The 14,553-nt window shown below is 39.4% G+C and overlaps 1 protein-coding gene across 3 annotated transcripts in view; it reads left to right on the top strand.

The window, feature by feature from the left end:
* LOC102780364 (protein kinase C and casein kinase II substrate protein 3) overlaps nt 1-14,319 on the top strand; it is a 35,810-nt gene extending 21,491 nt beyond the window's left edge. For all 3 annotated transcript variants that reach the window (XM_087841796.1, XM_087841801.1, XM_087841802.1), the window contains 5 exons: nt 779-954; nt 2,339-2,459; nt 6,644-6,786; nt 10,356-10,516; nt 12,801-14,319. In XM_087841796.1, coding sequence (XP_087697922.1) covers nt 779-954; nt 2,339-2,459; nt 6,644-6,786; nt 10,356-10,516; nt 12,801-12,916 — 717 coding nt within the window. In that variant the 3' untranslated portion in view covers nt 12,917-14,319. The remainder of the gene's footprint in view (nt 1-778; nt 955-2,338; nt 2,460-6,643; nt 6,787-10,355; nt 10,517-12,800) is intronic.
* Nucleotides 14,320-14,553: the final 234 nt, after the last annotated feature.

Raw genomic sequence — 14,553 nt, 5'->3', positions numbered from 1 at the left:
ACAAGGAAATGAAATCCAATATCATTACTCATTCACAGCTTGAAATAAAATACACCCAAAAAAGCCTTCAGTCCTCAATCACTTGTCTCAACCAGTCTCAGCGCCCCGTGTTGGTATCTGCTGCGTTTAATCACTGCACACTTTATGTAATCATTAAGATGTTTAAATATTTTATTCAGTGGGTTCTTACAAGAGTTCACAGAAGAAGAAGACAGTCTAATTATGGCAGGTTCTAGTCACCAGCATGTTATCAGTGTAAATAATACTTACTAAAGATGGAGAGCTGTTCATACTGTGTGCATAATAAAATAAAAAAAAAAACTCCCAGAATTCAGTTGGTCACTCTTGCACTCTTGACATTAAGTATTATTCAAAGTGTCTTAGATAAATCAGGAAATATGGAAAAGTTGAGTTCTTTTGTCACTTTGAATATTTTTTTATTCATCTGAACTACACTGGAAGCTGATTTAAATCCATAAATAAAATAAAGTAATGTTAGATAAAATAAATTCACTTAAATGATTGAACAAAAAATGCAATTCTGAATAAAGCTTGAAATGTCTCATTATTAAAATAGAATAAAACTACAATGAGCTTTATAGCTGCTTTCCAAAGGTTTTTATTCTGCTCTTTGGAACAGACAGTCCTGCACATATACTCAAAGCATGCAAGACACATGCACCTGAGTAAGACCATGAAGTGTAATTGAAATGGTGCATTTAACAAAACACACATTGGTGTACTACGCAGTAGCTCAGTGTGTGTGTGTTTATGGCAGGTAAAGGAGCGCTACTCCAAGGCCTTGGAGGAGCTGAACCGCTGTAACCCCCGCTACATGGAGGACATGGAGCAGGTGTTCGACTTAACCCAGGAGGCCGAGCGCAAGAGGCTGTGTTTCTTTAAAGATGTCCTGCTCGACATCCATACACACCTTGACCTATCCTCCAAAGACAGGTAAGGAAAAATCCACATGCTTGTATTTAGATATCCAAAATTACGTGGATCGCGAATCAAGCGATCCATGACTCACAGCGAAGGCATGCAGAGCTGCGAAGGCACAGATGTCGGTCTGAACATGTGCGTATGTACACAGGGGTTAATGGAAAACTCTTGCTGTTGTCCATTAACTGTTGACCTCATATTTTATTCAAACAAGCAACTTTACCAATAATGGTTACCATGGCAAAGTCCAGCCAACTCTGTCCAAATATTGAGCAAATTAACCCTTGAAGAAACTGCTCTTTTGAAGAGCAGTTTCTCACTGTGTGAACGTATTTTTTAAACTCTGAGAGACTTCCTCTGGTATCCATGTATTTATTCCAGAGCACCGATATATATGTGTATATAAAACATTACTTAAGAAAGATTTGAGGAGTCCGAATGATCAAATAAAAAGCCTGAACACGTGTTTCTTTAGTCCCACAGTGAGCATGTTTCCTGCAGCTACAATAAATATGAAATTGTATAATATCATATAACTCACAGCCTTTACAGTATGCTTTTCTTTAAGCCTTTAGTGTTATGTCAGTTAGAGGCTGCAGACCACGTTGGATGATGAGTTAATTTATAAAGGACCAATGGGAATACTTTTTCACCCACCTCCCCCATGTGACACTAGTCAGTAAGGCTTTAAACATGGGGGGATAATATTCAACTACTGGTGCGAAATGTGTGTTAACTAGATGGTTCGTCCTGGTACATATTACAGAGAGTGGAAAGAAAATCCCCCCAAAAAACCATGTTCCATCTCTGTGATAAGTTTGAGATCCTTTAAAAAAAATATATTAAAAAACACTTTGAGAGTGTGTCGGGGGAAAAAGCTGCCCTCTTACCAGCTGTTCCTTTGGAAGGTTGGATGTAGATGAAGAGATGTTGTTGTTGTTTTTTTTCTTCATGTTATATCTGAGCGTATACAAACCAGCTCAGTGCTGATGAAGCTGATTAGAAAGTATGCAGCGTGCATTCATCTTATCTCAAATCCCACCTTTAAAGGACGGCTCTAGGGTTCTCGATGCCCAGCCCTGTGAGTAAACAGGACCTATCAGGAACCTGCTACTGTAAATTCAAAATGCACTGTGTCAATTTTAATTCTCTCCGTGTTCAACCAGCAAGTACAGTCTGTTGTTTTCTTTGACAACTGCTTCCTGCTTCAATAAGTAATCTTTTATGACTTTAGAAGATCCCCAACTTAGAAACCTGTCTTTTCCCGATGAAGCAGGGTTAATGACAAGTGTCCCTAAACATGCGTTACAGGGTGCAAAGCCAGATGAAAGATGGTCTGCAGATTGATGACAGAGTGTCAATCAATGTGATTATTCACTCCCTTTCTGTCCATTAGCTTCAAAGCCTTGTACCAGGACCTGGGCCAGACCATTCGTGCAGCCAACGAAACTGAAGACCTCAGATGGTGGAGGAACACCCACGGACCGGGCATGAGCATGAACTGGCCCCAGTTTGAGGTGTGAAAACACAAACTCTGTTCACCCTGTCGCGTATGAATTATTTTGTTTTGCTTTGTTTTTTTCTGTGCAGTCATCTACATCTGTGTGTGCGTTATCCGTGCTGTGGGAACGTAAATCTGTTGAAACGGTCACATTCAACAGGACTTGACCTCAGTTTGGTTAAATACTCATTAGTAAATATTGTAAATCATTAACTTTGAGTTTGAGGACTCCATTTAAAGTTGAGGAAACGATTCTTTTAGGGGTTGTTAAAGGACATTGTAGTGATTTGCATTGAATTCCCGAGGAGATGGAAACATGACTCTGTGTGTTTTAGGGGACGGACTGAATATTAAGCAGGGTTCCAGTGAAAGCCTCATTTTGTGACTGAAAGCTCTGAGTGGGGTTAGGAATGTCAAACACACACACACACACACACACACATACAAACACAGATTAGTTTCTAGTGGAATGGAACTTGCACCTCACTGCTGCAGACAGGACCAATAAATACAAATATTTACATATGGAAAAACACAAACAACAGTGCAAATGATTGTTGTGCAGGAATTCAGATTAGAGTCTCAGGATTCTGTAGTCTGCTTAGCATATGTGACAAAATAGTTTTTTTTTTGTTGTTGTTGTTTTTTTAATGAAACTACTGTTTCATGTAAATTCTTTTTCAAAAAACAAGAATAACCTAAAGGACACTTTCTGAGTTTTTGTTTAATTTGCACAGCCAGGGTTACATGTCCAAAATTTTCTCCATGGTCCTGGGGTTTTGGCGTGAATTAAAGAAACTACATACACTGTGTTTTCCCAGGCATGTTGTTTTTCCCTTGGGATACTGTAATATTCTGCATACGTCCATAATAGTTACATTGTAAGAAAGGTATATTAGCGTATTCTACAATACCCTAATTATAGAATATGATTCTTATCATACAAAGGAGAACCATCGTATTTTAGTGGAAATGAAACAGTTACTCATTATTCCTTTCTTTTAAAAATAGAGTATACACCAATAAGACATAAAATTGTGTGGGTCCTTTTTTTTTTTCTGCCAAAGTAGCCCTGAAGGCGAGCAGTGGTATCTGCACCAAGATGTTAGTAACAGATCCTGTTGTCCTGTAAGTTTTGAGGTTAGCCTCCATGGATCGCATAGTTTTGTCCAGCACATCCCACAGATCACCAATGGGACTGAGATCTGGGGAATTTGGAGGCCAAGTAAACACCTTAAACTCATTGTTGTGCTTCTCAAACCATTCCTGAACCATTTTTGCTTTGTGGCAGAGTGCAGTATCCTGCTGAAAGAAGCCATCGGGGAATATTGTTTCCATAAAAGGCTGTAGATGCTTTGCAGCAATGCTTAGGTAGGTGGTACATGTGAAAGTAACATCCTTATGGATGGCAGGACCCAAGGTTTCCCAGCAGAACATTGTCCAAAGCATCACACTGCCTCTGCTAGCTTGCCTTCTTCACATACTGAATCCTGGTGCCAGGTGTTTCTCAGAACGAACATTAACTTTTGTGTCTTGGATTAGACCACATGGGCCGACCTTCGCTCCCCACAAGTCCGGTCATACATCCATCCACCACTGTTTCTTTCTTGGACCACTTTTGATGGATACTAACCCCTGCAGACTGAGAACACACCATAAGAGCTGCAGTTTTGGAGATGCTGACCCAGTCATCTAGCCATCACAATTTAGTCCTTCTCAAACTCACTCAAATCCTTGTCCATTTTTCTTCTAACACTCAACTTTGAGGAAAAAATATTCATTTGTTCCCTAAAGTATCCCACCCACTAACAGGTACCATGGTAAAGAGATAACCACTGTGATTCACTTCACCTGTCTTTGCTTGTAATGTTTTGTCTGATCGGTGTAAATTGTTTTTTCTTTCTTTGAAAACTGACAGCTGTTACCAGTTTTAGCAGTATTGTTAGAAGTGTAATTATTTTTAGGTACTGCAATATGCATTGCAAATTTAGGAGTGTAGAGCAACTGCACTTGAAGTCGGTAGTCTGTATGATGAAGTGCTCGCCAAGTTTGGTTTCAAGAAGTCTTTTTATCTCACTGTTTAAAACACAAAAGAGAGAAACAGTGACTTCTTACACGTCTCCAGAATGTTACATATTGCGTACTTCCCCACCCTCTTTGCTGTCTGCTCCTGAGTCACAGTCAGGGTCAGTCATTGTGAATGTTGTACTGTCCTATTTTCTCTCTGTGCGTGGTTCGGCAGAGCCTCTTCTTACATTATCTGGATTCTTGCCTCTCATCCTCCACCTTTATTTCTGGCAGCCACACACTTCCCCGCTATGTTTACTGTTCCAGACCTGGAGCTTTGAATTTCAAATTATAGAAAAGACTCTGCATGTAACATCCGAACAACACAGTTACTTAAAGTCTGACAGAAGATTTTTGGATGATCTCAAATCCATTTGTTTGATCAAACATACTTTAGCTTTTCTCTGAAGTATTTTTTTGTTTTGGTTAATAAAAACTGAAGCATCGTTACTGCTTTAGTAGAGACGTTCGAGTGGTAGCACACAGCTGAAGATGGTTTAGGTAATTATAAAGTACATCGGTTGTGCTGCTTGACATCTGCTGGACGTCTGTCTGTCCTGGTGGAGGGATCTCTCCACTTTCCTTATATAGATTTGTTTTTCTCAGTTCCTGGGTTTTGCACACATGCACATTTTCAGCGTTATCAATGAGTCTGATCTTTGGATTCTGTATTTTAAGATTATTAGGTTAACAATATTGCAGTGATGACAAAGTAAACACTTTTTTTTTTTTTTACCTTCCTCAGTTATTCTTTGCAAAAAGTAAGCAAGTGGAAGATCCTGGCAGGGATAAGTGTCTTTTCTGTCCTCTGAGGAATCTTCTGGCATTCCCACAGTGTCGCTGACATGCAAACAGAGAGCCTTTGTCCCAACACACACACACATGTCTGAACTTGCGAGGACTTTCAGTTAACTACATTCATTCATAACTCCAAGCACGATTCCCCCACTGTGTACAGATCAGGCGAGCAGGAGCTGTACGATGGCTTCACTTGATGGGAAACCTATACACAGCACTTGTCAAGAAGTCTAATTATATCTGTGGTATCTCACTGAACACACACCTCCTGTTGATCAAGGTTCCTCTGAAGACAGCAAATACTAACAAGTCTATCCCCAGCTGCCCACGCCTGCAAGCAGCACCCTGCTATTACAAGATGGTGCGTTAGGTCTGGGTGTGATCTAAAGATTGACAGGGCTTCATGTTGAAACTTATGAATTGTTGTGTTTTTTTTTTTTTTAAGAGTGCACTTTGTTCAGATTTGGTTTCACATTTAAAACTCTCAGGTGTTTTGTGTTGTGATTATATTTTCATATAGCTTTGTGTCTCTATGTAGTTTTCATTGTTCTTGCTCATTTATATTCGACTGTAAAACTATAATATATAATTGTCTGTATTTTAAAACTTGGGTGATAAGTGTTAACAACATGACATAAACACTCTTCATATGGCTAATGAGGCACTTCTGGACTTCAAAGACAATCATTTTTCTAAATCTCGGCATCTTTAATATAAATATTTGTCAGTTTCAGCAGCTCTCTGATTCCCTTTGAGTTTAGCACTGTGGGTTTGACAAAAGAAGAGATCTGAAGATAACGCCTTATGTTCTTTAGCAGTTTTTGAATTGAAACAGTCAACAATGTGCAACAATGACAAGTAGTACCATGTAATGTCAAAAATTAGCTGCATCTTGGGTAACGTTATCAGTGACACAAAGCACCGGTGCTGTTGTCATATCCTTCCACAGATTTTTAGCTGTTATTTGACGCGCTTCTTACAGAATCTGAAGAGAAACGCATTTTGGATGAAGTCTTAACAAGTGTTGTAACACACAGCACTGCTGATCTCGTCTACGTCTTTGGTTTGACTTTGCAAAACCAAATCATTTGCATATCCGTGCATCCATAACAATGTAGTGTAGCACATTGTCTTTCATTCAAATCATCATCCTTTATTTAACTGAATGCAACAGCAGCATACTTTAAAGGCCTAGCTCTGGCTTTTGTTGACTCCCGTGGATGCATCAACAGAGTGTTCATTAAACTTGTGTCACTTATGTCGACATAAACTGATAAAGAAACAAAGACAAAGACCTGAGTCAGTGTAAATAAATGACTGTGTGTCTGTGTGCAGGAGTGGTCTCCAGAGGCAAGTCGCTCCATCAGCAAGAAGATGCACAGTGGAAACTCTGAGGAGAACGTGGTGACCCTCACCAACATCGTCTCCTCTGCTGGAGGTGAAGTCCCACCGAGTCCCATTACCCTGGACACCAGCAGGTAGGAGGACACTGTGGACATGATGTTGGAGTTAATGTTATCATAAACGCCAACATCTGTGCTCTGTTGAGAAGCTATCTGTTGAGATAATTGCGCTTGACTCACAAAGCAGTATACGTAATCTTTTAACCTCCTATAGTCAAAATGTCTACTCACAGACCATAAAGCTGAACCTGGTGGCGAGGTGGATCCATGAAATGGGAGTGAAATATTACATGTGAAAAAAAGGCCAAGTACAGCTGCACTTAGCAGTTGCTGACTAACCAATAAATTATTATTGGTATGACCTCTGACTTTTTTTTTTAAACTTTTTTAACAACAAATAAACCCCAGAGATGACAGGAAACAATTTGGCTTTATGAAAACTATCCAGGATACAGGAGACTTGGTTAAAAATCAAATGTGCAGGTTCTGATGGCCAAATACGATAATAGCAGCGGTAATATTTCTAAAATATGATTTTTGGGATGTGCTTTATATGTTGTGCTTTCAATTTTTTTCCCCCAATATCTCCAAATCTCAACCACAGTTGCTTCAAGGTGCTTTATATTGTAAGTTAAAGACCCTTCAATAACATAGAAAAAAACCCAACAATCAGATGACCCCCGATGAGCAAGCACTTGGCAACAGTAGGAAGGAAAAACTCCCTTTGTAACAGTATGAAACCTCTGGCAAAACCAGGGACCAGTTAAGTAGTTCTTGGTTTTCATTTTTCTACCAAATAGCTGCAGATGCTAGGGTTGGGCTGTATCATACCGTTCACGGTAATACCGGTGTAATTTTGAGCAATGATAGGAAAATGAAATATCGCGATAGAATATGGGTAAAACGCACATGCGCAGTGCCTTTGTTTACATGCGCACATGGCGGCGACGCAGAATGAGAAGAGCGAAAGCGGATCCTTAAATGAAACGGATGAACCAGAATTGGTTTGTAAAAATGCTGCAACTTCAGTGGTGTGGAACTGGTTTAGCTTTCGTCCGTCAGATACACAACAAAGCACTATTTTTGGTAGAGCATGCTAGCATTACCGTGTTGTTTGGAAAATACGGCACACTTAAAATCAATCCTTTGATTTTTCTGAAAGTCGACAGTGTCCCTTATAATCCTGTGCGCCTTATGTATGAATTCTGGTTGTGTTTACTGACCTCAAAACGATTATATGTGGTACACGGCGCTCGAAAATCTGTCAGATGTTTCAGTACGACTTTGCTAAGCTACGAAGCCGCACCGCTTGATGGATTGTGTGGCTGTGTGGCTGTAGCTCAGGTGGTAGAGCAGGTCATCTACTGATCGCAAGGTTGGTGGTTCGATTCCTGGCTTCCCCTAGTCTGCATGCCAAATATCCTTGGGCAAGATACTAACCCCAAATTGCTCTCCGATACATCCATCGGAGTATGAATGTGTGTGAATGTTAGCTATAAAGCACTTAGAAAGATGTGCTTGTGCGAATGGGTCTGAATGGGTGAATGCACAAGTTGTGTAAAGTGCTTTGAGTGCTCAAATGAGTAGAAAAGCGCTATATAAGAACCAGTCGATTTGCCATTTACCATTGTCGGAGCATTATGGCTATCGTAGGCAGGAGCCTCGCGGAGTGATACGTACTGTGCTTCAACATAATATTACCGTATTGTGTGTCTATAACCTCTTTTTAAGTTTTGTGGATATTATACATGGTTATGCTGAGGATATGTCGGCCAGTTTCAACTGGAAATACCTTTTGGTTAAACTGTCAGCAAGGAATTTGCACTGTTACATTTTTATGTAACTTTAATGCACATAAAAAACAGCTGCTTGTTTAAGTGAACATACATTGATGGGGTTTTTGCACTAATAAAGTTGTGGAGTTGTAAAGTATTTTGTCTAGTGTCAATTATATCGTTAGTTATATCGTTATCGCAAATTTTTAAATGTATATCGTGATAAATATTTTTGGTCATATCGCCCTGCTCTAGCAGACACATTTCCACATCTGCCCTGTCTGCAGGAGTCCCCACATGAGAGGGATTGTAATCACTTCTGTGATCTGACCACATGTGTAGCGAAGTGCAAATTAAGTGTCTTAAATTTCATTTGGCGTTTACCTCGCTACACGTGCTTGCAACAGGAACAAAATAACAATACAGTTTTTAGAGATTTTCCACCTGAGCATAAAGAGCTTGTGTTTGCTGTGCACATGCACATGAATACACAGCATCAATACATAACAAACACACTTCTTGATTTTTTTTATTTTATTTTTTTTTTTAAAAAGAAAATTTTAAAGAGAGAGCTGTGCTTGTTGGTTTTGTAAAGTTTTAAAATGGAATGTTGTGGGCTGTTGATTGCAGACTAAACACAAGACTACAATTATGTCTCTCACAGGTGTGTGTGTGTGTGTGTGTCAGAGACGGAGGTAGAAGACAGCATGTGGTTTACTTTCCTTGTTACCTCGTAGTCACCCTGAGGAGTTAACATCCTGTACATAGATGACACTCTTAATTAGTAGCTAAAACATTGTGTGTGTGTGCGTGCGTGCATACACGTGTATCGCTCATGTTGTGAGGACATAAATGTGTTTTGTTTTTTTTTTAAATACAGTCACATAGTGGGGACACGCAACCCCGACCTCACCCACCGTTTGGGGACAGGTCAACATGTAAAGCAATACATTTAGGAGTGAATGCTTGGCATTGGAAATTCATTTAAGTTGGTGTGATGTCTCAAAGGTGGAAACATGACGGTGTGAATGTCACAGGACAGCCATGTTTCCTTAAAAGAATTGCAAACCTGCTCATCTTTATGTACTCCATAATGGGTTTGTTTGTTTGTTTGTTTGTTTGTTTTGAAAAAGAAAAAGAGAGAAAGAGAGAAAAGAAAAATCAATATCAGTGCTACAAATCTAGTTGAACTACAGTACCACATATATGTATATGTGGTCATATAATAATTTTGTTGTTTATTTTATTTTATTTTTTTAAATTGGTGTCTTAAGACAAGCATAAAGAGATTTTTTTTTAATTAACAGGGAAGGCTCCTAACCACTATGCTTTGAGCTCTGTTCTTTCCAGTGTAGCTGCTATTGCTGCTGTCATTTGAAGGGATGTAGTACAGGCAACAAAGAGGGAAGTAAGAGTCACAGTTTTTTTTATCTATTTTTAGCCATCCTTCCCACTTTCTAATAATAACACTGGTGTAATGTCCATTTGGTAAGCTGAGACATCACTGGGCTAGATAGTTGGGTATTCTATAAGTCTATATGTGTGTGTGGGCGTGTGTGATTCTATAACATGCATACATTTTACATCTGTATGTGGTGCTTTCCAAGCTCAGACTTCTGTGAGCCTGACATTTCCACAGGCTACTCTTCCCTGTATATCTGTGATGATAAAAGCGGTGTTTCCCAGGAGATGCCGTGCAGCTGAAACACCTCAATTCACTCATGTGATGTAAGCCAGGAAAATGGGAAAACTCAAAATGGGAAAATTTGCCTATTACCAACTTATGTCTGTGGAAATGTTCATGTTATTTTTGGCAAATGGAAAAGTTCAAACTTGACTTTTTACGCCTCTATCCCTCTTCTCTCACAGGGTGAAAGATTATTCATCAGACTGGTCAGATGATGAAAGTCCAAAGAAGGTGGCGGTAAATGGCGTCGGGGAGGAGGAAGAAGAGCAGGTAGAGGGAGTGCGAGTCAAAGCACTCTATGATTACACGGGCCAGGAAGCCGATGAGCTCAGCTTTAAAGCAGGTATTAACCCCTACTAATGCTTTTTAGTTGGAAGGCATCACAGAGAAGAGTGCTGGGCAGGTTTTTCTGCCTGTGATGCCTCATCTTAAGAACGACATACATACTCGTGTCAAACATGTTGTTCCAGACAACATGTTTGACACTGATCCTCAAATGCAGTAAGAGTGTAATGCAGAGTGGTGCATAAACACACACACATTACATCTTACTTTTTTTGAACTGATAAAACTAATGCATGAACGACTCCATCTAAGTTTCCACAGAAAGAAGTATACATGCATAGGAAAGTTTACTTCTCTGAGCATAAGAGGGTAGATTTGTGCTACTCTCTTCCATGTTTCTGTGGCTTCAGTTGGATCGTCATTACAAAAGTTGTATGTACAAAGCTTGCTGAAAGCACTCACATATCTCTGGATACTGGAAATGAAAGCATTCAGGCTTTTGTTTGTTTGTTTGTTTGTTTTTAATTAGACTTAATGACCCCCACAGGAATGCTTTTATTTTGTAGAACAATTAACTTTTCCAGCTTTCACATGAAAATAAAACGCTCAGCTTTTTGCCTACATGCATCTAAATATTATCAGTGCATTACTGTAGCTTTTCAGTGACTAATCTGATTGTAATTGTAAGGTCTGGTAAGCTGAGTAAAGCCAAATGCCCAAAAAAGAAACGACTAATGTAAATGAAGAGGAAATAAAATAATGAATATAAAAATATTGAGTTGATAGTTAATGGATGTGTGCTTCTGGTTGTTTGATTTTTTTTAAGTTAATTGATTTGAAAGGAATATTTCAGGGTCAGTCACGCAGTGACGCAGGAAGTGGTCGAAAAATATCACCAGACCAGTTGGCGAGTAAAAGGTGCTTGTTGTTGCTAGATGAAACCAGCTGTAAAAAGGCATACAGTGCTACAGCAAAAATCTCCTTGTCATTTCTTTGGCCGGTAGCAGGTTGCTGCTGTCATTAGTCATTTGTATGGGAGATGCCAACCACTCTTCCCAGGAGCTATGAAACTGAAGAGTGTGCTGCTAACTGTGAATGGAGAACATTCACCTTCAAAGTAAAAGTTCTGCCTTTTCAAACATGTAGTTTCAGCAGTAAAGCCCAACTTTTACTTTGAAGGGAAATGTTTTCTGCCAACCTGCCTACTCGTTGGCAGATACATTTTTCCTTAGTGACCAGAAGTTGTCGGAGGGGTTGCAACTGCTCTCTAGGTCAATTCGACTGAGGCTACCTGTGTGTACCGTGTATCCTCATTAATTATTTTTATATTTAAAGCAACTCCACAGAAATGTTTGGGAGAAAGCCTCACAGCGGGGGTGTAACAAATCTTGCTGCGTCCCTCCTCCTCTTTACACTCCTCGCAGTCAAGAGGAAAGAAGCTGCTGTATACCAGACAAATGGTACTCCGTTTAGTATAGAGGATAAATAATGGACATAATCAAAAGAAAGAAGGGGACGGACAAAAAGTCCAAAATTAATATGTAGGTATATAATATATCTCCAAAATTTGAACATGAATTCATTGGAAAATTCCTAAACTTAAAAGAAAATTGTGTACTGCAAGTTGACATTGAATAAAAAACATAAGAAATTTACAAATCTGTAAAGCACATCTGCAAATATTTGGAGGACAAACACAAAAAGTTTCTTTTCTTTCTTTTTTTCTTCTTCTTCTTTTTTTTTTTTTTTGGTCTTTTCCAGTGGCAAAAAAACCCACATTCTGCTGCAGGTGCAGAAATGAGAAAAATTGAGATGAAGCTTAACGTGTTGTTAAACATAACAGAGGTTTAAAGCTGCTGTGGTGTATAGTAACTCTCACCAAGCTAATGGGACTTGATGGGACCACTGAGCTTAACCCAGCTCAGCTCAGCTGTGTAGGGAGGTTTTTATTTCCATGAAAGATTCGTCCCCGACTTTTGGGGGAGTCAGAGCCAGCCTGTTTGTATTGCACAAGCGAACTTCCAAGAGCTTTTTACTGAACATATTACAACATAAAGTGAAAAAATACACAAAACCTTTAAATTCCATTAGAAGGCACAATTACAGAAAATTAATGTGCTGGGGAAAGATCCTGCATTACTGCACTTCTGTAAGTCCTGTACTGTAGATCAGAATCTCAAGCACAGCTGTGGAAACAGGAGATTTTAACTTGTTTTAAACTTGTTTTAAACAGGAGGCTAAAGTCCTGCGTTTTGCTTGTATTTTGCAGGCATATCCAGTCAGTATCCAATTATTCATTTAAATGAACGTGACTAAAGCCAAACTGACTCTCATCCTTCCAGGGGAGGAGCTACTGAAGCTGGGAGAAGAGGACGAGCAGGGTTGGTGTAAAGGACAGCTGAGCAATGGCCAGATTGGCCTCTACCCCGCCAACTACGTGCAGGTCATTGCGTCCTGATGGCCCCCCCTCTATGGCCACCCAATAGCAACGCTGCAATCAAGATACCAGGACTAATTAAAAGGTGTTAGTGCTGAACAGTAGACCCACCTTTTTTGAAAACAGCCTGGGTTGTTGTTTTTTTTGTTGCTGACTGTAAAAAAAAAAAAAAAAAAAAAAAAAAAAAAAATGTAAGCATGTTTTTGTAAATTCAACCAGTGCAAAAGTTTCCTTATTCGTGATGGATTGTTTAATCAACAAGACGTCAGCGGCACAGTCGATTGGTAGAAGCTTTAGCTTCAGGCAGAGAAGCATCCAGAGGCCTGCCAAACAAACTGTAAACATGCATGTTTGTTCTGTCATATCTTTGTTTTCTAAAGGGATGTTTTATTGTTTAGTCCAAAAAGAATAAGACTGGGTGGAGATGAGGTGAGCAGCAGCCATTACAGCTGGCTCACTCACAAGATTTCAGTGTCGGTTTTGAGTTTTCTTGGATCCAGCATCCAGGGGCCATCACCAGGAACTCCACAGCTTTCTCTGCTCAGCTGTGGTGACTGCTGCTGTTTCAAATGAAAAAACACTGACTGTGCCTTAGTCGATAAGGTCTGAAATATACAGCGCCACCCTACTGTCTGACTGAATTGCACCCTGGTAACAGCTGTCTGCTGTATAATGGGCTCATGGCCTCCTTCTAAACACGGAAAAAACCTTTAAAACTTCGGGTACATTACAGTAAATGTAATTATGCAGGCAGCACTTGATTGGCTTTCATTTAGCTTGATATTTGTGGGCTTTGGTTACTTTTTAGACACTTTTTTTATGTGACAGCTGTTTTTTGTTTGTTTGTTTGTTTTTTTCATATTAAGTCACGCGAGTTTGCAGATAAGCAGTTGCTTCCCCCCCCTCCCCCCCTCATAATTAATCATTAGACGGATCAAAGCAGTAACGTCGACTGTTACCTCTGTGTCTTTTTAATCTATACATGTTTTTTTGTTGCTAGTCTGATTTGCTATGCTGGGATCACAATGCAAAATCATCTCAGACATCTAAAAACAAAAAAAAGTAATAAGTTAATATTTTTTTTTATTATGTCAGGTTTGGGGGTTTTTCATGTTTAAATTTGTGTCTTACATACAAGGAAGTCTCTTCTTTCCCTGTTAATCTTATCCCTGCTACAGCTAACCCACATAGATGCTAAAATAGAAGATATTAGATCTACTACATTGGTCTGTGGATTCTTTCTTTTTCTTTCCATAATTGTAACATATACATATACAGTACTTACAGGGAGAAGCAACAATAAAAAGCTTTCTACAGCTGAATGTTTCACAGAACATCTTTTGTGCTCATCAAAAGGGTAAATGCTCATATTATAGCTTAAAGCTCCCAAATATCAGAACTCCAGTATCTCAGAGTATTGCATTTCTTATTATCACCGGCACAAGGAGGGTAAGCCACAGAAGGTCATTGCTGAGAAGGCTAGCTGTTTGGAGTGCTGTGTCAAATCATGTTAATGAGAAACTGAGTGGAAGGGAACAGTGTAGGAAAAGAAAACTGGGATGAAACGCCAGTTTTGGGAAGATTTCCATTTTCATAAGTTGGTTCTTCAGCAGCACATACTGCTGAACCTCTTGTTGCTTTGGCTGGAAACATGCAAA

The sequence above is a fragment of the Neolamprologus brichardi genome, chromosome 1, assembly GCF_056152115.1.
Source record: "Neolamprologus brichardi isolate AB-2024 chromosome 1, ASM5615211v1, whole genome shotgun sequence".
NCBI lineage: Eukaryota > Metazoa > Chordata > Actinopteri > Cichliformes > Cichlidae > Neolamprologus > Neolamprologus brichardi.
This window is presented reverse-complemented; position numbering and strand designations above follow the sequence as displayed.